Below are 22,865 nucleotides of genomic sequence, written 5' to 3'. Positions count from 1 at the left end.
TAAGCATGGCTCTTGTAAAAAAAATAATAAATCACTTTATACATTTACTGGACTTATCTGAGGGATTTGTGATAATATAAATAAAAGAGATCCAATTAATTTTCTGAAGGTATTAAAAGAAGTCCCTCAAAACCCCCAAAGATACCAACCTATTTTGGTAGTAAGAAGAAGATACTTATATGGATAAATTATCACTTAAAAGAAAAAAGGAAAAAAGAAAAAGAAAACAAACTCTCAGCGGGCTCCCTGAGGATCTGTACCAGGACCTCTGCTGTCCAGCATTTTTATAAATATTTGGAAAAGGGGGGTAGAGAACAAGGTGACAAAACATGCTGATAAAAGCAGGGTAGTAAAAACATACCAACAGTAAAAGACTAAAGAGGACAGAACTTCATAACATGGCATAACAGACAAAATTAAAATGATGATTAAAACCCCAAAGTGATTTTCATGGGGAAAAATGCAATCCTAACTACATACAGAAAAAATAGGCTGGGTGTTAGGGGGAAAATGCTAACACTGAAATAGGTACTACTCCTCAAGAAAGAAACCAGGACTAAACCAGACAGTTTTAAGAAAACAGTGGTTCAATGCTCAGTCAAGAAGCAAGTCTAATGTTAGGAAATATCATGAAAGGAATGCAGAATGAGGCAGAAAATCAGTACATCTACGTGTTGACTGCTGAAAAAACCTTTGGTCCCCCATATGAGGAATGGGACAGTAAAGCTAGAAGATAGTATGGAATAGGCACTACAGAAGAGAAGTTGGGATATGACAGCAGTCTAACGAATCATGTCTTATGATGCGTTCATTAAAAGACCAGAGAATAGTTTACTTTTTAATAAATAGAGAATATCACATGAAATAAGCAGGCATCAGGCTAAAAGGAGGCAGACAGTAAGAGGAACTACTTTACTTGATGTGAGAACTGTGTAACTCTGCTATAGACACTTAGATGTGATGGTTCATACAAATTTTAAAATCAATTAGGCAAAGAATCAAAAAAACAGCTAAGACTTACTAACAAAAGTATACCACTTCTGAACTGCAAATCATTAACAATGGAAATAATACATCAAGAAAATATCATTGTAAGCCTCTGCTGATCATATACTCTTCCCCATAGAACTGCTGTTAGCCATTCTCAAAACTCTGGTCTACATGAATCTTCAGTAATGGCCCTCTTTGCATTTCATAACTGAGTAAATGCCATTCTCATTAAAAAAAAAAAAAAAAAGGTATTTTTTATTTTTTGTTTTATGTCAGATAATCCTTGTATATCAGTACTGAACTTACCCCACTGTAAAATAGCCTGTATGTAATCTCCCTTCATGCAGTTTATAAAGAAAATGGCAAGAGATCTCCAGGTATGATTGCCTTTTATGCAAAATACCAACATTAAATTCTTTGTATATTCTTAGGAACATACTGTCTTAATAATTCAGACAATGCTACAAGTGTATTTATTTATATAGATTATAAATTATCACATAAACCATATTCAACAAAAGACTTCCATATCTGATAATAATATTTCAAAGTATTACAAAAATGAGGCATATTTTATCTCAATCATCATTTTAAATTTTACCTTTATCTGGATCCAACTGTTCCTGGGAAAGAATACCACACAACACTGGGTTCTTCCACACTCCCTTCTCTTGTGTAAGTGTAGTTAAAATGTGCAGTTCCCGGCTGCCATTTTCCATCAAGTTTTTATGAGCCACCTGAAGAATATATTTTACAAAACAAAGTATTGTTAAAAAGAGCTATTCAGAATGTCTTTTACACTCCTTTATACCTTATGTCAAAAAAATCCCCCCTTACCAGATAAAGAGTGGTTTTTTATACATTTAAATCTTAATATTCAGCCTATAGAGGCTTTACTTCTGCCTCTGTTGTCCAAGATTTAGGCTGAGAAACCAAAATGACTGAGTGCCCCAAACTCGCCTTGAGATTTATTAAAAGGGCTACTTCTTAAATTTCTGAAACTATATTTTGAAATAGGCCTCCCTTTTAAAATGGATGAGCAAATTCTCTGGTCCACGTATTGGTCTGGCACCAGCTGCCTAAACTCTTAGACTTTTCAGACTCTTCAGCAACTCAATTTTTTTGCACTGGAGACACTGAAAAAAAATATTTTTGTAAAGATGAAAGATTTAAAGTGTAAGACCTCACTGCATGGTTCTATGCAAATATGATGAAGGCAGGCTGGAGTTTTAAAATCAACTAAAATAGTTTCTACTGCATTTAGATACTAGTATAAACTCTGGAAGCAGATGTATGCTTGGGAGCAAACTAAGTACCTGCGAAAATCTGCAGCTTAAATAGCAATGCATAAACAACACTGGTCCTTAAAAAAAAAGAAAGGACTCACCTCTCTCTTCGCTTTTCTTTTACTTTTCCACCTGCTCTGAAGGCTGTGGAACCTCCCGGCACCAAACAGAATTGATTTATACCAGGCAGTTGCTAGTCAAAATGCTACTCTAAAAATCAGCCTTGCATCTTCCTATGTTATTTAGGCCGAGAATCCTGAGGTAACTGTATCTGGTCTTTTTCACTATTATTCTTTCCTTCTCTATAACCCCCACTTTTTTTTTTTTTTTTTTTAACTGTAGGCAGGACCTCCCACTACATATTTCTGATAAATACTGAGGAGCAGAACTTGTTTCAACATCCTTCTTTAAAGCAGAGCTCTAATCCTTAACCAGCTAGTGCCCCATGGGAGATCTAACAAACCTGCAGTATCAACAGATCTTTCATTCATAGGAAGTCTCAAATATACAGCCATAAATAGTAAAGAATGACTTATATGATATTATTTCATTTCTAACAGTGTTAATAGACAAATACCTTTTAAAACATGAGCTTTCTTTCAAGTATCTGAAAATATTTTTTTTCTCCACAGCTGCTACACGAACAAATGACAAGAACACACTACATGCTCCACAGCTGCTACATGAACAAGACAAATTATATGACTGACAGCAATTACTGCACAGAATCTCCAGCTGAAGGCCTTGATCTTTATTAGCCACCAGGAAACAAGACTTCAGACATGCTACATACTTAATATCCCTAGGTTTCTAAACCATTCTTAAAAGCGATTAAGTCTTCATTTCATGAATCAAACTCACCTGTACAAAAGCCTGAAATTCTTCCCATTTATTTTCAGGTAAATCAAGAGGCAGACACAGTAGAAGTTCAATACAGCTTCTGGAAGTCAAATGGGAATATTATTCGATGCAATTTTTGGCTTTTAAAATGTACAATCAACAATTCTTTATTCTAGTATCCAAACAGTTATTTGTTTGAAATGCCAAAGTCACAAAACAGTTTGCTTTCTTTGAACATATAAAGAAAAGGTGGTCATAGACACTCTCGCAAAAACTGTTAAAGCAAACTCTCTAAAAGAACACCAATTTAAAAAAAAATATTGGATTTATCATTCAAGTCCAACCCTGTAACAGCCTGTGTAAATTGATGCACTTTCAGACTGCATGCAGATCAATAGTAGCTAAGTGTTTCAAGCCAGGGATGTTGGCTCAGCCTAGACCAGGAGTCCTTCTCAAGACTGCCCCATTTCCAACAACCAAAGATGTTCTCTCTCCCATACAGCATTCACCATGAGGAAGGAAGGTGCTTCCCAACCTATTTAGAATTTCTGTAGACTGTGAACTGGATTGGGAAACCATTTACGCAGTGAAAAGTTAATACCATACAGGCTGGTTTTAGTAACAGAAAAATATACTCACAGTGCTAAACGTTCAAGCACAAAGGCTACATTTTCACACTCAGAGGTAAGATAAGGTCGTGCTTTAACATAACTTCGGATAGCCACTGTATACACCTCTAACAGGGGCAGAGGGTCTTCTGATGTTTTCCACTTTTCTGCATATTCCAGCAAAGTCTGTTTAGGAGAAGGAAAAAAACACCCCCAAATTCAGGAACAAATATACGTTTTTAGTTTTATATTCCTTACTAGTAGACTATCCTTCTTAATGATTACATCTATCTCCTTAATATGAATTACATGTTCTCAAAGCATGCCTTTTTTCCTTAAGATTTATTGTTTCATTACAACTGGAACTTAAACTCCACACACAATCATTCTCTGATCATACAAAAATGTTATGAATGACACCTCCCCCCTACGGTATCACCATACAATTAATTTTAAATTCATATTTTCCAAATATAGAAGCCGGAAGAGCATATCTGGGAACATCATACTTTACTTTTTTTTCAGAAATTCATAATTAAGGGACTGAAAACTCTTTTTTTTAGACATTCACCTCTACAGTTCAGCTTCTAAAGCAAGTAAATTTGAAAGTACTTTTAAGCTTTTATTTTAACTTCTCTACTTTCAGGAACAGCTTTACATTTCCTTTCTTTTGCCACCTTGCCAATACAGGCATCTTCAGGCTACCACTTTTCACATGGTCCTGAAAGGAATATGAACTATGCATTTTAAAGACACTGTTTATACACCAAAAACTCATCAATCAAAAAGTTGTTTTCCTACTTGCCACATAAATACCTACAAACAGTGATTTCAAAATAAAACTCAGAGTGATGGAATAACCACCACCACCCAAAGTACAAAAGGCTTCCGTTCATTTCAGTCAGGGCCAGGGGACTTGGACTCAGACACACATAAAGGTGGAGTAGAGAGTAAGGTTCTGTGCTGGTTTTGGTTGGGGTAGAGTTAATCTTTATAGAAGCTAGCATGGGGCTGTGTTTTGGATTTGTGCTGAAAACAGTGTCCGTAAGGCTGAGATGTTTTGGTTCCTGCTGAGCAGGGCTTACCCAGAGCCAAGGGCTGTTCTGCTCCTCACCCCACCCCACCAGCGAGGAGGCTGGGGGGGGCACAAGGAGTTGGAGGGGACACAGCCGGGACAGCCGACCCCAACTGATCTGAGGGGCATCCCAGACCATAGGACGTCATGCTCAGCATATAAAGCTGGGGAAGAAGAAGGAAGGGGGGACGTTGGGAGTGATGGTGCTTGTCTTCCCAAGTCACCGTTAGGCGTGATGGAGCCCTGCTGTCCTGGAGATGGCTGAACACCTGCCTGCCCGTGGGAAGGGGGGAATGGATTCCTTGGTTTGCTTTGCTTGCGTGCGCGGGTTTTGCTTTACCTATTAAACTGCCTTTATCTCATCCTGTGAGTTTTCTCACTTCTACCCTTCTGATTCTCTCCCCCATCCCACTGTGAGGGAGGTGAGTGAGCGGCTGCGTGGGGCTGAGTTGCCACCTGGGGTTAAACCATGACAGGTTCTCATGTCAACATCCAAACCATGTCACCACTGGATCTCTGCTGTCAAGCCTGGGGTAGCTTAAAGGATTGCAAACTAATTCCTGCACTACGGCAGGTTGCAGCCTGTCATATTAATCATCAATTTTGCTGTTTGCTTCTTGGGGGGCATAACAGACAGAAAGCTCAGGGTAACAGATAGCAATTTTGGTTGTCCGACACCCTGCTCAAAGCAGGGCCATTAGAGTAAGTTCTTTGGAGTAACGTCCAATGGAGCTGCAAGTACCCTGAGGGACAGAGACTGGACAGCCTCTGCGGGCAATCTGTTTCTGAGTCTGACTACCATTTATTGGGATCTCCCCCCACCAGTACCTAGATGCAGTCCCATGGGTTCTGTGGGATTAATAAAGACATTAATCTCCCTCAACCTGCTGGCCACACTCTCGCTAGTACAGCTGAGGGTGTAGCTGGCGCTCTGCCGCAAGGGCACGCTGCTGGCTGTTCAGGAGGACAGATGGGTTGCTGTCTGCAGAGCTACTGCCCAGGTACCCTCTACTGGTGCACGGGGCTACTCTCTCCCACACTCAGGGCTTTGTGTTTGCCTCAGCCGAATTACGTGTCAGCCCATTCCCCTGGGATGTTGAGGTCCCTTCTCAGTCATCTCCCTGACCTCCTGGGCATCGACTGCTCCCACCAATTCGGTATCATCTGCAAATGTGCTGAGGATACACTCTGTCCCCTCATCCAGTTCACTAATAAAGAAGTTAGAGAGTATCTGCTTCAGTGTCAAGCTTTGGTAGGATGCCACAAGTAGCCTGCTGCCATCTGGACTTTGTACTACTAAGCACAAATCTTTGAGACCCACAGCTCAGCCACCTCATTATATTGCCTGGATAAGTGCACTATTTCACGATTTATAAGGACACTACGGGAGACGAAGTCCAAGGTCTGGCTGATGTCAGGCAGAAAACCATCTGCTGCTATTCCCTCATCTGCAGAACGAGCTATTTCATCACAGAGGGAAATCAGGTTTGTCAGTGTGAAAGCTTTTTATATAGCTCATACTGTCAAGGCCATTCAGCAAAAGTCACGGTTCCCCTTTTTATTAATGTCAGCTGTAATTAAAACAATTTTAACAATATTGGTTCAATTCTGACAAGGTTTGCTCCAGTAAGGAAAATCAGAGCCCTCTGGACAATAAAGCTGTTCTGCTACAGAATCCCCCTGTAGCATACATACCTATGTATGTAGAATATATACCTGAACAAAAACCAGAATAAAGTGGTTCTCAACTCATCTTAACATGCAAACACTAAAATTTTGTTTAATTTTTAATATGCAAAGGTAATAATTTTAACGAACTTGCTATGTCTGGGATATAACGCAAATCAAACGATAAAATCGGACTTTGAGCAAGTTGTCTCTGGCTTTATGTATTAGAGTAAGAAAACTGAACATTAATTCTTCAGGAAAGGCCAGTCAGTCACATTAAAGGACAAAACAAAACTAGGTTTAATCCTGTCTTCAACTCTACTAAGTTCAACATAAGTTAAATTCAGCATTGCCCTGTCTATGTTAGATATATGTACTGAGTTAGCTAGTGGTACTACTAAGGACATACTTAAAATTCTTGTATTTGGCAGTGTCCAAAATATACACTCTCAATAAAAAAAAGTCAACTATATTAAACTGAATCAGAAGACTGTTTAATGTGGTTATTCGCAGTCACAATACCACCACCAGGTTATAGCACAGACAAAACATGGACCAAAGGTATCCCAGTCAAGGATGTAACAGGTAAGAAATATGCAGTTTTTGGCAAACTATTGCATTAAAACCTATTTTGGTTTTAAAGGAGTTCTCAATACACTGTCACCTTAAAAAGTTACATACTGTACCTTTCTGCTGGGGTAGCAGATGTTTCTGCAGCATCTAGTGCTCCCTACTGGAACCTTGAGCTCAACTGGAATATTGTCTGTTTTACTGTAATACCCAATATGATGCTCTCCTAACAGCAGCAAAAAAGCATCACAGATCACAGCAGAGAAATCAAGGAAGAGTAGAATACAGCAGAAGCATGAAAGAAGCAACACAGGAGGACTGGATAAACAAGCTAACAACGTTAGCAAACATCTATTTTGGTACCATTTGGCAATTTTGATCAATGCACTAGAATAATCAGAACAAAGGAGTCTGCTTCAAAGAACCTTGAAAGAAACTCCAGTAAAAAGTCTCCCTCTGACCAAATACTCACATAATCAGATTTACTCTGATTTCAGTTACTGATCTGTCATAGAGGACATGTTTAAGGATGCTAGCAGTAAAACAGCAAAGCTGAAGAAAAAACAGCCTAAAAAACCCAAGTGGTAGCTAACTTACCAGACCAAGGCAGTAACAGGTTGCATGAACCACCATTCAGTTTTATCCCACTGATTGTCCAAACCTGGTAGAGCTGGCCTGGCCATCATAAATCTGCCAAATAGCTTCTGCCAGTAAGGTAAGCTTATATTTAGGAAGTTGATATATGAAGTCATGAATCCTTTTTAATACTAGAATCACTAGGTTTACCTGTTAAAGACTTGATGTAAATCTCATTTTGAATGTGGCCCATCTACCTTTACTAGCATCCTCTTCAGAAGAGCACAGCAAGCAACAAGGTTAATGCAAGCTTTGCAAGTGGAGGACATTTCAAAGTTAGCTAACAAGCCAGGACAACACTTCGAGACTTTCAGGATATGTTAAGTTGAGCAGAACGGGGAAGAAGAAAGGGGTGAGGAAGGAGACTTAAGCGGGGAGATGTAACTAAGCAATTGATCTTCTGAGAAGCATCACTGAAGAATTATCAAGAGGATTCTCACTAACTGTTGCAAAGACAGCAAAACCTAGAATCAAAAGAAGAAACTAAAGGCCTCAATAGAGACACACTAATTCATAAAGCAAGGCATGATAGGTGACCATGGAGACCTGTACAACCAGATCAGAAGATCTCAAGTTTCATGCGGCAGGAAAGAGAGACCTTAAAAGTAGTCAGCACGCTATAAAACCTCCAGCTAGGCAGTATCACCATCCAATCTGCATAAGGGATGACACAGGCCCATCATGACAGAACCCAGCTGGAATTCTCCCAGATAATTAGGAACTTTACAGAAATACTATGTAGTCATTAACACCAGAAAATTGGACTGGTGAAGAACTACAAAAGCACTTGCAGAACCTATGAAAGCGCAACCAACACTACTCCAATCCACGTCCAGATTAATAAGGACAAATTGAAGCAAGTAAAATCTAATTTTGAAAATATGAGGTTCAGTAGTAGTTAACCAAAACCAAAATAAAAGTAGATATAATCAACACATCAGCAAATTCTCAGAATCCACCACTTAACAAAAAATATTTGGTAAGTTGGTGAACTGTTACTACCACTACTGTCCTTTAAAAAGCAGCATGTACAGATGCAAACACACTGTATAAAGTAAGCAGGGAAGTTTGTGCTATAACACAGTGGCACTAATTTCAGCATTAAATAGTGCTATTTTTATCTTGTATATATAGATCAGCCACTTCCAAACCATTACATGAACTATATTAAGCACTTACGCCCACCACGCCCTTCAAAAGTATTCGTCAGTATGACAGATTTCCTTGTCTGGATGTCCCCAGACTACACAGCACTGCCACTGTACAAAGAAAATCAAATTCATTCTGCTTTGCTTAATGAATCGTTGTTGTGCTCTGCTTACAACCATAAAAAGAAAGAATTTTACCCCCAGCTCTGGGCCTCATTAAGTTATTTATCTCCCTAGTCAGGACATGCTTGTTAATCAAGCCAAGTACTGTATTCAGAGCACAGCAGCAAAGTTTTGTTCCTCTGTGAGACTGAAACAGCATTTTATTTCAGCAGCAGCTTACACAGTCAAGAATGCTCCAAAAAATGGAATAATCTCAATTTGTACAATAAAAATCAGTATGTATTATATCCGTGATTTAAACTGTAGAAAATATTTAGTCATGAGTAATATTCAGACAAGACATTTTATCCTTTTCCATCTTTAACAGAACCCTTACATGAATGCTGCAGTAGCAATACAGCCACTGGAGGATGCTTTTCTACTTTCAAAAGTTATACTGAGCAATCTTCTTTGCTAAAACTAGCCCTACAATACCAAAGCTGTGTTAAAATATGTTTCATACTAAAAGAAAGCATTATTTACTATTAACCAGAGTTTCACATGTACAGTCCACATCTACATGCTTCTTCAGCTCTTAAAATCAGATTCTCACCCCTGTAGGTATCTGAATAAGGGCAAGCTTACTTAAATACGTTCAAACATGCCTGGGACTGCCACTTCCATTCCCTGCTCAGCCCAAGGGACTAAACTAAAACCAGTAGTCACACAGGTAAGCAGCACCTCTCAAACCACTCCAGTAACTAGCAAAACCTCTATTTCAGTGACCTCCCTCAAGCACATCCGCACAGGAGAAAAGTCCAAGCAACAAGCTTGATAAAATCAAATTATCTGGAGATGAGCCTTTAGGAGCTGCACACAGAGTGGCTGCAAGAACGCCTTCCACGAAGTCAATGTCTGCAGCAGCAGAGGTAGCTAAGTGATGACTGAGCTCCAATGTGAATAGCCAAGTTCAGGAGTGACAGCACTTCTCAGTGAGATTGCTCTGCCACTTCATGTTCATGTGGAGCACATTCCCACAAAGTCACAGCTCCCCTTCGGTTGGCACAACCCCACTACCCACTCCTCCAGTACCTGCCAATAACTGATTGATCCAAAAGAGCAGCTGCTTTCACAGGAACCATCAAAGGGGCTGATTCAAGAAAACAGGGCAAGCTTTATTCAAAGGTGGTAAAGGATGGCTATAATTCTGTTGGCACCAAGAGAAATTTCAAAAGAAAGTGAAGGCTACAGTCAAGAAAGGGCATAACATAAGAAAATCAGTGAAGAAGGTCTCCCATACCAACTATCCACATGATTTAAGAACCTTTTCCCTGGCTTAAGATTCTCACCTGTGAAGAAGGCAGGTATGCTCTAATGACCAGAACCATTCACAGCTTGTATCATTAGATACATTATGAGCAAATGAAAATGAATTGGGGATCCTGAGTTTGGTATCATCACATAGAGGAAGATGCAGAGAGATGCTGTATGCCCTAATGAGCCTGACACCATAACTACTTCAGTCAAATCAGGTTCCACTGACTACTCTGGACTGGTTTAGAGTTGGCTGCTTGGGATTAAAGGGACTGCAGGGAAGAAGACATATACCATAACTTGATCCAGAACAAAGACATCCTAAAGACAAGATCAAGAGAAAAGAAGCAAACGTTGCTTACTAAACTCTGCTAAATGCCTCGGAATGTCAACAACCCCAAAGTATGGACTGCAGCATGGTAGATTAGGTCTATCACGGTAATGTGGTTTAATATGCTATGTCAGGAATAATGTGTAGCCATAATGGGTCTGTATGAAGATTGTGAGGGATCATTCAGAACAAGAAACATTTCGAACTGGAGGCTACCTGAAAACTGAAGGCAGTTAGCCATGAGACTCATACACAAAGAGCACTTACATCAAACAGGTATTCAATAACAGCTTGCACATATACAGTGTCACCAGGCAGCATGCTGCAACTGTGAGTGTGCGGTCAAGGATTCCACCCCTGGGTAGAAAGCCCATCTACGTGAGGCTTGTTGGTGGAAAATGCCAAGAACTGAACGTCAACAAAGATTGCCAGTAGTGACAATGGAAGATGTAGCAGTCTGAGCAAAGGAATTAAGGTATTGCAGCAATGACTCTGGAACACTTCGTCTTGACAAATCTCCTAGAAGAACCAGGGTCGGTGAAGTCTCCTTCACATACCCAAATACTGAACTGGATGGGGCAGAGGCATAACCTCTAGCAACACTTCAAGGATAAAGAAGTTTCTCTGTCTTAAATAAATATATATGTAATTTACACATGTGCAAATACATACACAGGCTCTCATATTATAACAAATCTCCTTTCAGTTACATTATTCTTGCTGTGGGACTAGGATAATTTTGTTCTCAAACCAAACTATTTGTTACCTGAAAAAACAAATTGGACAAATAAGCTACATAACCAAAGGGAGTATAAGTAAATTTAAGAAATTAACGTAGTTTCAGAGATGGCAGCTTTAAGGTGTGTTATCTGTAAAGTATTTCTGTAACAACTCAAGAAGACTTACTTGAGTCTTATGGTTCCTCTGTAAGAAAACTACTCCTTTTCTAAATTCCAAATTATCAATTACTCTGAAAACCCAAAGACAACCACATGAGCTAACATACATGGTGAACATTTTTGGCTAGCATCCCATGTGAGTAAAGTTCAAAACCCAGCTTCATGGCATCTGAAAATTTTATATAGCAAAATGTATACTCTATGGTGTGCAAGAAGTTTAAGTTCAGCAGTACTGGAATAAGACAAACCAAACAGGGAATAATTTATATAATCTGAAAAGGCACGTACTTTTTTGGTGGATGAAGGAGATGATTTGAGGTATTTTTTGGTGGTGGGTATAATAAGAATAAAGCACTTACAATAGTATAAGAGAATTTACAAGTTATAACCTCTCTCATGGACTCCTATTAAATTTGTTATGTTCTGGAGTCATGCTACTTAGTACGCACGGGAATTATTGCCAAACTGTTAAATGAATGCAAACAAAACATCATGCTTCATATTAGAGTAGCTACACAAATGCTCTTCCTTTCTCAGATAAGACTGTTGTGTTTCCCCGCAGTGTGGCAGAAAGTAAGGTAATCTAAATCCCAACAAAAAAAAAGAGGCAAGACTTCACATTTATTGTGTGTAAACCCACAGACACCAACCACAGAATATGATGGTTAACACCTATAGTCTTAAAAAACACAAACCCATCAAAACAACACATTATCTAAATAGCTAAGCTAAATAATATTACATAATTATAAAAATAATTATCAAGCAGGGTGTGCTACCGTAGGGTGTTCAGTGACACATTTTAAGTTATGACGCTGTCTTTATTCTAGTCCACACATAGTTAAATACTGAGTGTAGCAGTGAAGCACCTAAGCCAAGCTCACAGCCTTTCACTTCAAACTGCCTGGAATCAACACTCATCTGTAATTTTTAAATAAAAAACACCGACATTTTTCCACCTGTCAATGTGACCAGGAAGTAGTTCAGAACAGGAATTGATCTTCCAGGTTTAATAGGTACTAGCACCACAAAAGTTAAAGGAGTTTTGATTATTTACATCACACTGGCAGCAACTGCAAGAACATAATGTAGACATTAGTTTAACATGTGACTATTTAGTATTTAATTTGTGATGTCATAACACTTCACACTTGAACAAAAAATTTTGGTTGATTGTCAAAATCAAAAGCCACCCAGATTTTTGGTATCCTGATAAATTTCCAACTTAATGTAAAATCTATTATTACAGCACTTTTATAATAAAACATGTTTTGATTTCAGAATTAGCAGCTTGTGAAAATATTCATCTTGTGACTGCTTGTATTTTCTTGAAGATCTAGACTTGAAATAGAGGCTTATGATTACACAAACCACAGAATATCTCAGAAAGAGGTATTTGCAAGACACTGGTATCAGTTAGTAGAACAGAGCTAATTTTGTGCTGAAGAGAACATCAACATCCTTCTATATATGCATGTGCACAAAAATATATGCAAAACCAGGTCCCGATATACTGATCCAGGCCAGAAAATTAATCCTGGAGCCTGATCCATGGGCCTACAGCCCACAGAAGTCTTGGCTTTCATTTAAAGAAAACCATTTCTAGCTCTTGGATTTTCTTTTTCTGATGTTAGCTGATACAATGATAGATACTTGACTCTCCAAATGGCATACAACATGCCCTTCCCCACAAAACACCAGTTCTCATCAAGATCCTTGAGGCAGTACTGTGAATTCAATGACTTCATTGCCCCTCTCTTGTTAGGAGGTGTCATCATGATTTCAAACCAGAAAACCTGAGCAGTAGCTGGAAGCAGCAGCACAGTATATAGATAATTTAAATCAGTAATTCTAGTTTCTTGCACAGGCAAACATTACAGTCTTTATTGCTTACAGTTTCCAGCACTCTGGGGAAAGAAAAACCCCAAACCAAGACCATGGCCAGCTCCCACAACAGACCAAGATAGATATGGTAGACATGACCCCAACTCACTGCCCTGCCTTTCTGTCTCATCCAGTTTAAGGGTATGGCAACATCTTCATTTTTTTATTGTTCCACATGTAACCCCATGGTGGAAACAACAGCTTTGCACAGATTTACACAAACTGTGAAGGAACAACTTTTTTTAAATTTCTCTCTGTAGTGCAAGTTTTTAATATGCTTTAAAGAACAAGGTCTGAAAGTAAAGTTAAAAGGATTTTTACCCAGTGCTTCCAATAAGGAAAATAGCTTATACCACTCCTATGGGTTGCAGTAGTCCAAAATACTGAATTACACCTTCATTGATAAAAAAAGTCTAAATCAAACTCCCATAAAGAGTGTAGTGTTTTCTTTTCTTTTTTTCAGCATTACTGACAGTTTAAAGAAGTTGTGATTCTGTGCTTACTAGTAAGTTCACTTGTACTCTGCACAGCCATTTTCCTAATGTTTGTTCTTTATCATCTTTTAACTAACATTTATGGAGTAAGGGCTATTAGGACCTTGAGAAAAATCCATGACCAGAGCTAATCCTTAATCAGCAAGAAACAAGTTTTAATTCCTATCAGCTCCCCAAACATGTTCAGTGTGTAGACTCAAGTGCTTGTGCCAGCACAAAGCAAAGAAAGCAGAATTATTTCTTTCCAGGAGAATGTTGTCTTGAGACCCTTAAACTACTGCATTCAATCAGTAGGACAACATGAGCAGATTTATCTGATTTCTTCTTTGAACAATGCTAATAACAAGCAATGACTTTCATAACTGCCTTGCAGGACATGTACCCTGCTTCTATGTTCCCTAATTTTATGTCCTATATGCTAATACTTGTAAAACATGCAACTCGGATCCACTTTGCTTAATGTACTTTTTGAAATGAGCAACTGGAATTTCCTCTAGAACAGTATGAAAATTAAGAACTGGCCACAGATGTGTCATATACATTCAATCCATGATTTATGAATTGAATACGACTAGTAATTAAACTACCAAGAACTTCACCAGTCATAAAGCTAAAATTCTCCTCTTTGCTGTCTTAAAAGTCTTCTGAGTTAATTTTCTAATTCACTTCACTATTCTTTGGCAACCTCAGTATGTTGCTAACCAGCTCAGCTGAAGACAAGTGTCAGTAGCTTGTTCTCTTGCAGAAACGGCACCCTATCTGGAGCAACTCACTTGGGCATCATTTGCAAAGCAGCAAGACTAGATACAAGCTCCAAAGTTACTCTCCTTGCACTAGACAGGGCCCTTCTCTGGTTCTGTTTAGTCTGTACCTGCTTTATTTCTCAATTTTCAATTCAATTTTGTATGAATATTGTTACATTCAAAGAGTTCTGATAAATTTTCATTATTCTTGATTTAGTGAGATTTCTTTCTATATTTGGATGTCTAAAATTTGTCTAAGACTTCGAGTTTACTAGACTGCTATGGGAAAAATCTCAAATAATTATTCTTGCCAAAGAGTTAGTTCAAAAATATTAACTGCCAAAATATTCATTTTCCTTTTCTAAAAAGTACATGAAAAGATGTTTCTTGTCAAAATCCTATGTAACTTTTCACACTGAGAAAAGCAGACAATTCTCTTAATTTAGCCTGGAATGCCAGAGATACACACATCTCAGAAATAAGTAAATGGTCAGTCAGTATCCTGAAAGACAGGGATTTTTTTTATTTGAAGGAATAAATCACCTTATTGTGGCAATACTATTATCTAACTATAAGACAAGGAGAGCGAGAGATGCAAATTGGTATGATTTAAATAGATGTTCTTTGGAAACAGCTGTCTTCTACATTAGATCTTGTTATAAACTCAGATCCGTTGACAGACATTGCCTTTTAAAAACATGCAACAAAAGTGAAAGGGAGTAGAATTTGTAGCACCTTGTACTGTTTCCATCACTCAAGTGCTACTCATGATCTATGTAGTTTTCTTCTTCCATACAAACTGGGGAACTACAAGGCTGTATGTTATTTATTTCCTTCAGGTCATGAAATACATTGCCTGTGGTCAGCCAATGAACAGCACAAAAAGAGAGTGCTAACTTTAATACTCTGACCTTTAAAAGCTCCATGTTACTATCTGCTTGCAATTATTTCAACTCTCACTTCCTCAAATTTCTTGTGTAATACTTCAGATGAGCAAGAACTACCTTTCAGACATACATAACTGTATTTTAAGAATGTAATGCACAATAATAATCTAAGATACCTCCTGCTGGTCAACGTCCAAGTTACTAAAGCTAGCAATGATGAGCCAGGGGAACTAGGGAAAGCCAGACTCTGCAGCTGTAAGGATATGAAAATGCTTATCGTGCTTACTGAGAGAGTCTTCCTATGCTGACTGCTGCTGAATGGGAAGAACACTGACAGTGCAGCCATACTGACCTGTGAAGAAAACAGATGATGCCTCCCAATTTTCTATTACCAGCACAATCCTCTCTTCTGTATTACAAAATTGAAATGTAGTCCTGAAAGTAAGCTATAAGACTCTTACCAAAACTTCAACTGAAATTAAAATGGAAATGTCGGTTACTGTATCCCAATATCCAGCGCCCTACGCATTTCCTCATTGTTGAACTGCCATCTTTCTGCTTTTGATACTTCAAAAGTAACTTTACTGAAGCTTAGACAAGTGAGATTTACTGTATTTCTTGTAAAAAAATATTTTTTCCCCTTCATGAATCTGTATTTCATTTTGTTGCCTTTTTCATTTATCTCCATACTTTACAGCTAATCACTAACTGAACATAAGGATTTAAGTCTCACTAGTAGGCCTACACCAATTCTCCCTGCTGTGTTCCTTCTCCAACAAAGGAGTTGTCTACTATACAGTTACAAAAATAGCCCAATTAGTAAGATCAAAGATCCCCCCAATACCAACTCCAAGTGTTTGTAATCTTAAGTCAGTTTTCACTTCCAAAACTAAAACGTATCTGCTTCTCCTTGAAAAAGTATTTTCCATTCATATGCTTCACATTGTTGACCTTTTAGGTATGGTAGGCAGGAGTTGCAACTAATTGCTTATGTTTAACTATTACTCAAAAGAAAACTGAACAGCATTGAAACTACTGTTAACTTTCCTTTCCCAGGGGACTTAAGAGCACCATGAAATATTTGCTAAACCAGTAAAGTTCTTGCAGTATCCATGTTTCTGCAAAAGGTATTGTTCATCAGTACTGGAACATACACACAGACACAACTATGCTCAAACTTGAAAAGTCTCCACCAGTTATATCTACACAGTAAATATGCTCACTGCAAGCTCTTGCATTCGGGACCAGTGTCTTAAAGGAGAAATACTGAGGCATCTCAGATGTGCAGCACTCCAAGACAGAACCATGCAAGGCAGCTGTGCACAAGCACAGTTCTTCTAGACACATTCACACTAAAGGTGTGCACACATCCTCATAGTAAGGTCACCAAAATATTTTGAGATCTCAGTATAATTTTGGCAGGTAGGCCACCCAATATAGAAGCTTCAAAAACCATTTAATGAATATGCAGGTCGATACAGTCGCTTTGAGATATCTGAGACAAACACATTTCTTTAAAAAAATGAATACATTGGTGTTTTTTAATACTGATAGATTCACTACTGACTTATCTACAGGAGATACATATAAACAAAAAGTATTTCACAGATCAGCGGGTTAGACTGTTTCAAACTGCGATATGAAAATAAAGCTATTACACATAAACCAATTCCTCAGATCAGGGATAGAACAATATGGTGAGAGAAAAAAAATGCCTTTATCAAAAGAGTCAAAAAACACTGAATGTCCACTGTATAAGACACTGCTTTCCAGGAATAAAGATAACAGGGTGAAATGCTCTCTATTCTTTTTAGGATAGGCAAGAAGGAATTTCTCAACTTGCATGCAGAGGTGACAAGCCCCTAAAACAGCAGCAGAGCATGGGTACTGGAGAGTAATCAAGTGCTGCAAATTGTAAGACAGCTTAGCTCATGGCAAAGCCCCTGAATTCAAAGAGATGAAACACGAGGAACATGATGACTTGATCTGTATTCTCGATCAAGTAGCTAGGTATAGAGTCGTGATGTTGATGATGTCTTCTGACTTAACAACAGCGGAATAAAAAGGTTTTTATTTTCTGGGAAACATAGCTAATGTGCTGATTCTTGGGCTGGAGCTAGGCATTCATCTCATTCAAATGAAGTTCATTTTTGAGGGCTGTGTTTTCCAAAGTAAGACTCTGTAAGCCTGAAGCATCATCTCACTGGCTGCTACAACCATTGAAGAACTGAGCATGTCATGAAAATGGCATTGCTCAAATTCCTGGAAAGCCGGTAACAGTCTACTTTGTAAACTATCATAAATTGTACCTTCAAACTAAGCCAGATTTCTGGTCTCGACTCTTCTGTGCAACTCCAGCCCTGTGCCAGTATCATTACAGAATCAAATGAAAAGTCAGTCATGGAACTGAACTGGTAAAATAAAACCAAACCTGTAAGTGAACAGATCTCTCCCTTCAAAGTGGAGCATTAGTCCTGGTTTGCAATGCTGAAACCATCCCTGTCTCAAGAACCCACTGTAAATGAGAAGATGACTAGGACGACAGTACGCACGACTGATGAACAAAAGAAGATGCACTGGGCTGTCATGTCCACAAAGGCCCACAGCATCTAAAAAGGATTTGGTTCACGAAGCATTTCCAGACCATCTGAACTTGATTAAGTGATGCAGCAACATTGCCTGTGATGCCTGAATTCTGTACCATGAGGAAAATGGACTGACTGGTTAAGAATAGCCTTATAACATGTTTTGTTTTTAATGAAGTAGTTGGGATACTATTAGATATCCTAGTTTAGACATCTCTAGAGTCAAGAGGCTTTGGTACCAATGTATCAGTACCAGATGATCTCTTTGTGAAGTCCCACTGCCAAGTTACATCCTAAAGGGACACCAAAACAATCTTTACAGGTGATGAAATACCATTATTCTCAGCCTCGACAATCTACAGCTCCTACAGCTGAAGACCACCTTCTTTTTGTCATCTGCTTTCTCTCCTCCTTGTTGTTCAGCGTTTTACCAGAAGATGGGACAACAAGCCTTTCATCACATAAAAAGCAGGAGTCTTTTGATAACTGCTGCAACTTTTTTTAAAAAAGGTTGTTAGGTTAAGGTTCCCATGAAAGGCACTTTAATTGGAGGAGGCTAAAGGCAGCTAAGGAGTAGTTGGGATGCAACCAGCATTTATGTCCACATTGTACGAGGAGAGACTACCCAACTAAGATGTCAATCAAATAGAATATTCAAGTAAAAACTTGAATAGTTCTTGAACTAGTTCTGCATGTTAAAAAAACCTTACTAATACAATGTCTAATTTAAACCAGGTCTACCTCAGATTTCCCATGAGACTTCACTATTTAAGACACAAATACCATGACAGAGGATTTTTAAAGCATTTAGAAAAGTAAGCTAAATGTTTACATACAGTATGAAGCCCATCATACCTCCTTCCCACTTTAAAAAGCAGGGGTAGGGGGTGGTGCGGGGGCAGCAAGAGTATCTATTCCTTTCTCTCTGGTATAACAACCCTCTGATCAAAGCATTTCTCCCTATCACCATAATCATAATCTATCTTTATTTCCCTTTCACCTTTGCCTCCAACAAAGAACCTCAAACATAAATGACCTGTTTCCATTTTGGGTTTTTTTTAGTTGGGATGCTCTACAGGCAAACTGATTTTTAGACTAGAACAGAACTTACATAGAAAAGCATGGATATTTCAAACCTGTCCATTACAAGCATCAGACAGAACAGCACCATCTGAAATACTGCTGCCCTCACAGATACAACAAAATAAAGAATCAGGTCATATCAATGTAAGTCAACAAAATCAGTTCCTATTTATTTAGACCTGTGCACAGAGAGGTCATTTTAGGACAAGCCAACACAGCATTGTAATTCTAATTAATTTCCAAAGCAGTTTAATTAGGCAAATTAAAACTGGTACCAGTTAACTAATTTAGTATTTGTTTACCAAGGCTTAGCACTGTTACCTTGATTTTGCAGGTAGACAAGTGCTGCGAGAGTATTAGCTCTTACATGTTTGTTATTATAATACAACACAATCCGGAACTGAACAGCAAAACTTCAGCAGGTACAGAACATGAGACTGCATTTACAAAACTAAGGATGACAATCAAATCTGATTATCTTCTTTAGTGTGCAAGTACTATTTAAATTATGGTTATGATCAAATAACATCAATCCCATTTTTTACTCAATTTTAGTTTTTAAAACCATTCAAGATTTTAAGTTGTTGATGTGCTATTTTTACTTTCAATGTGCTTTCTGAATTGTTTCACAATAAAGTTGTTACGCAAAGTATAGCTCTAGAAAGCCAAGATGCCTTTGGCTGAAGAGTCAGCTGACGTTGCTTTAATTCTAGTGGAGATATTGACTTGTGCCCAGAAGAGAGGACTGAAGCCAGACTCTTAATTCCGTCATTTACTACAAGATTGTATTTAAGCAATTGTTTTCATTCTCAATTTCTGCAGGCACGGTGCAGAGCTATCCAATTTTTTTTTCCTATTACTACTCCTCCACTGATAGGCTGCAGTTCCAATCTTCTTCACTGTTTTTTCCCTTTCCTTCAAACAGAAAACTCCAGCTGCTTTAACACTTTACACCCCCATCCTAACACCATTGGCTTCTCTATTCTGCAGTTGAAAGCAAAGAAAAGTCAAGTCAAGATTAGTGAGTACTGAATTAGTGAGTTCAAGAAATACTCACAAAGTCAAGACTGATTCATTCAGAGATGAAGTTCAAAACCAAAATTTGAGCTTGCAATTAAGTGCTGGTCCACAAAAAGCTCACAATGACTACAGCACTTCAGTGCAATGTACTGCATAAGAAGCAGATCCACACAGCAGAAAAGCTGGTGCTGAGAACCCAAGTGTCCAGTGTATCCACCACAGGAGATCTTATTTCAAACTAGCTTTCAGGCGGTTCCATTAACTGGATACCTATTAGTGGCTAAAAAAGACTGCCTGCAACTGCTTCTGAAGCACAGCTTGTGGTTTAGTTTCACCCAAAATACATTGAATTTCCACACTGCAAAGGTGGTCCACAATGTAAAACAAAGTGTGGTAAGCAGAGATGATCAGAAGATCACTTTCAAACTGAACTTCTTGTCTGACCCAGAGTGTCCATGTCTAGGCACCTACTATTTTGGTTCACACGTATCTTCTCTGGATATGTTACATTACCTGAAAACTGTTCTTTCAACCACTCACTTTCTCGTTCGTCTACTGAAGAGAGATACTCAGAACAATAAAAGTAGTTTTGTTATAGTGTATGAGCACGTATGTTTTTACACTCGTCTCTATTACAGTGTTTCTCCTTCCACGGGAAAAAAGCCCACACTCTGTTCTACTCAGAGTGAAGTACCACCTACATGATGGCACTGATTTTTATTACTGGTATCTTCAGTACCCAGATACATAGGTATGCACTCTCTGGTACAGATAACCATCACTTATTAAGAACTAATGTGTTTAGGTGTTACCTAAACAAAAAACCACTAGCTCAAATATTTTCTAGTACTAGCTTCCTGCACAGTTTTAAAGGTAATCTGCAAAACAGTATTGCAAATTCTACCCATCTACAAGCCCCCTCTTTTTTTTAAATAAACAACCTCCTCTCACCATCCTCTTCTTTTTTATTCAGTCTGAGTTTTCAGAACAACCATGTAAATCTGAAATGTTGTCCATCAAACCAGAACACAAAGAATAAACTGAATTATAACTGCAGTTTTCTTGTGGCAAAACTGCAAAAATATAAAGATACAAATCTAAGTTTTATGTTCCAGCCTCACCAGAAAAGGAAAAGGAGATGCACAGAAACAGCAAGAAAACAAGTCTTATACATTTATCTTGCAGTAACTCATGCATATATTCATACTGAAGGAAAGCTATCCTCCTGAAGATTTTCAGAGACAACATTAAGTTCAGAGAAATACACACACACACACACAGAAAAGGTAACTGTTAAAGAACTGATAGTAACTTCTAATGAATTTTTATTTAATAGAAAGAATTAGAATACATTTGAAATCTAGTAAAGTTGATCAACAAAATGCCTGCAATGAATGAGGCATTTTCTCAGTTTGTTCAATCCCTACACATTTGTACATCCATACAGTAGTTTATGTAGCACATATATATACTATATAAAATAGTTTATTATCCAAAATAAATTTCTTGAATTTTATTCCATGAAAATTACAAAACACAAAAGTTGAGGAAAGATAGAAAGTTAACAAAAATTATCATTAGCTACTTTTTGACTCTTGCCTAAAGAGTCTCCGCAAACAAGCACATCTACTTAGGTCTCTTTCGTGGATTTTTTTTTTTTTTTTTTTTAATAAATCTCACAGCAGCTTTAGTTACATGAATATGTAATAACTAAACAGATTTCAATGCTTCTGAAAATGCAAGAGTGCATTGATTATTTGAACTCCCCCCTTCCTTTCCCTACATTTATTTATACCACCTAAGGTGTTAATGACCTTGATGGTTCTTTACAACTACTTGACTGTAGCTCACACTCTCATGGCTGCACATCTCTGATAAAGAGAGTTAAGACTAATTGCAGGAAGAATCCATGTAATGATGATCGACAACATAAAGAAACTCACCCTTAAGATTAACTTTTTGAAGATTTTTTAAAATTATTGTTACAATTCCATTTGTAAGGACATTAGCACCCTGAGTCTTCAGCACACAAGCATAAAAAGTTAACCTTGCCTCTGATCCAACTATTTCTACTTCACTAGGCAGATAACAACAAAAAAATCCAGGTTTGTCTTCTAACACGTGTTAACTTTGAATAGCAGGGAAGTACCACTGCCCCAATTTACACATACAAAACCAAGACAGATTTAAGTATGCTGTCAAAAAAATACATTTACATTTCTAAAGCAGAGTCTACATTGGAGGAAGGTTTGAAAAAAAGCACCTCAGTAGATACAGAGGTAGAAATAGAAGATAAGCTTGCAGGGCTCTGCTACACCCCTCAGAGTAGTAATTGTGTCATCTACCATTACCAAGAAAATACCACAAAACAAACAGCAAGGAAAAAAGACAACTGACTCTGGAAAGTTAACTACCAAACACAGAACCTTCTGTTAACTGATAGAGAGATGTTTCTCTCCCCAAATGTTAAGTCAAAAGGCAGAGAGATGTTTCTCTCCCCAAATGTTAAGTCAAAAGGCACAAGCAATTTGTATGTTTTTCACCTGGCCATGCTGAACATACTGCATGAACTCAGACTGCTAATTATTAAATTGAAAGGAACAAAACAAAAGAGAAATTACCTTGGTGCTATTCTTCCCATTATTCTTCAGTCACTATTTTCCTTAAAATTCAAAACCCAGCTAGTTTTAGACAAAGAACTA

The 22,865-nt window shown here is 38.0% G+C and overlaps 2 protein-coding genes across 2 annotated transcripts in view; both read right to left on the bottom strand.

Moving 5' to 3' along the window:
• The window catches only part of SMIM8 (small integral membrane protein 8), a 388,642-nt gene that overhangs the window by 46,482 nt on the left and 319,295 nt on the right, over positions 1 to 22,865 (bottom strand). The gene's annotated exons all lie outside the window — the stretch shown is intronic.
• Positions 1 to 22,865, bottom strand: part of ZNF292 (zinc finger protein 292) — a 56,358-nt gene that overhangs the window by 22,636 nt on the left and 10,857 nt on the right. Inside the window, exons 2-4 of the mRNA XM_069804813.1 lie at positions 3,756 to 3,910; positions 3,138 to 3,216; positions 1,592 to 1,727 (exon numbers count right to left, since the gene is read on the bottom strand). Of these exons, the coding sequence (XP_069660914.1) occupies positions 1,592 to 1,727; positions 3,138 to 3,216; positions 3,756 to 3,910 (370 nt within the window). The remainder of the gene's footprint in view (positions 1 to 1,591; positions 1,728 to 3,137; positions 3,217 to 3,755; positions 3,911 to 22,865) is intronic.

The sequence above is a fragment of the Haliaeetus albicilla genome, chromosome 17, assembly GCF_947461875.1.
Source record: "Haliaeetus albicilla chromosome 17, bHalAlb1.1, whole genome shotgun sequence".
NCBI lineage: Eukaryota > Metazoa > Chordata > Aves > Accipitriformes > Accipitridae > Haliaeetus > Haliaeetus albicilla.
The sequence above is the reverse complement of the archived record's forward strand: the minus strand, read 5'-3'. Positions and strand labels throughout refer to the sequence as shown.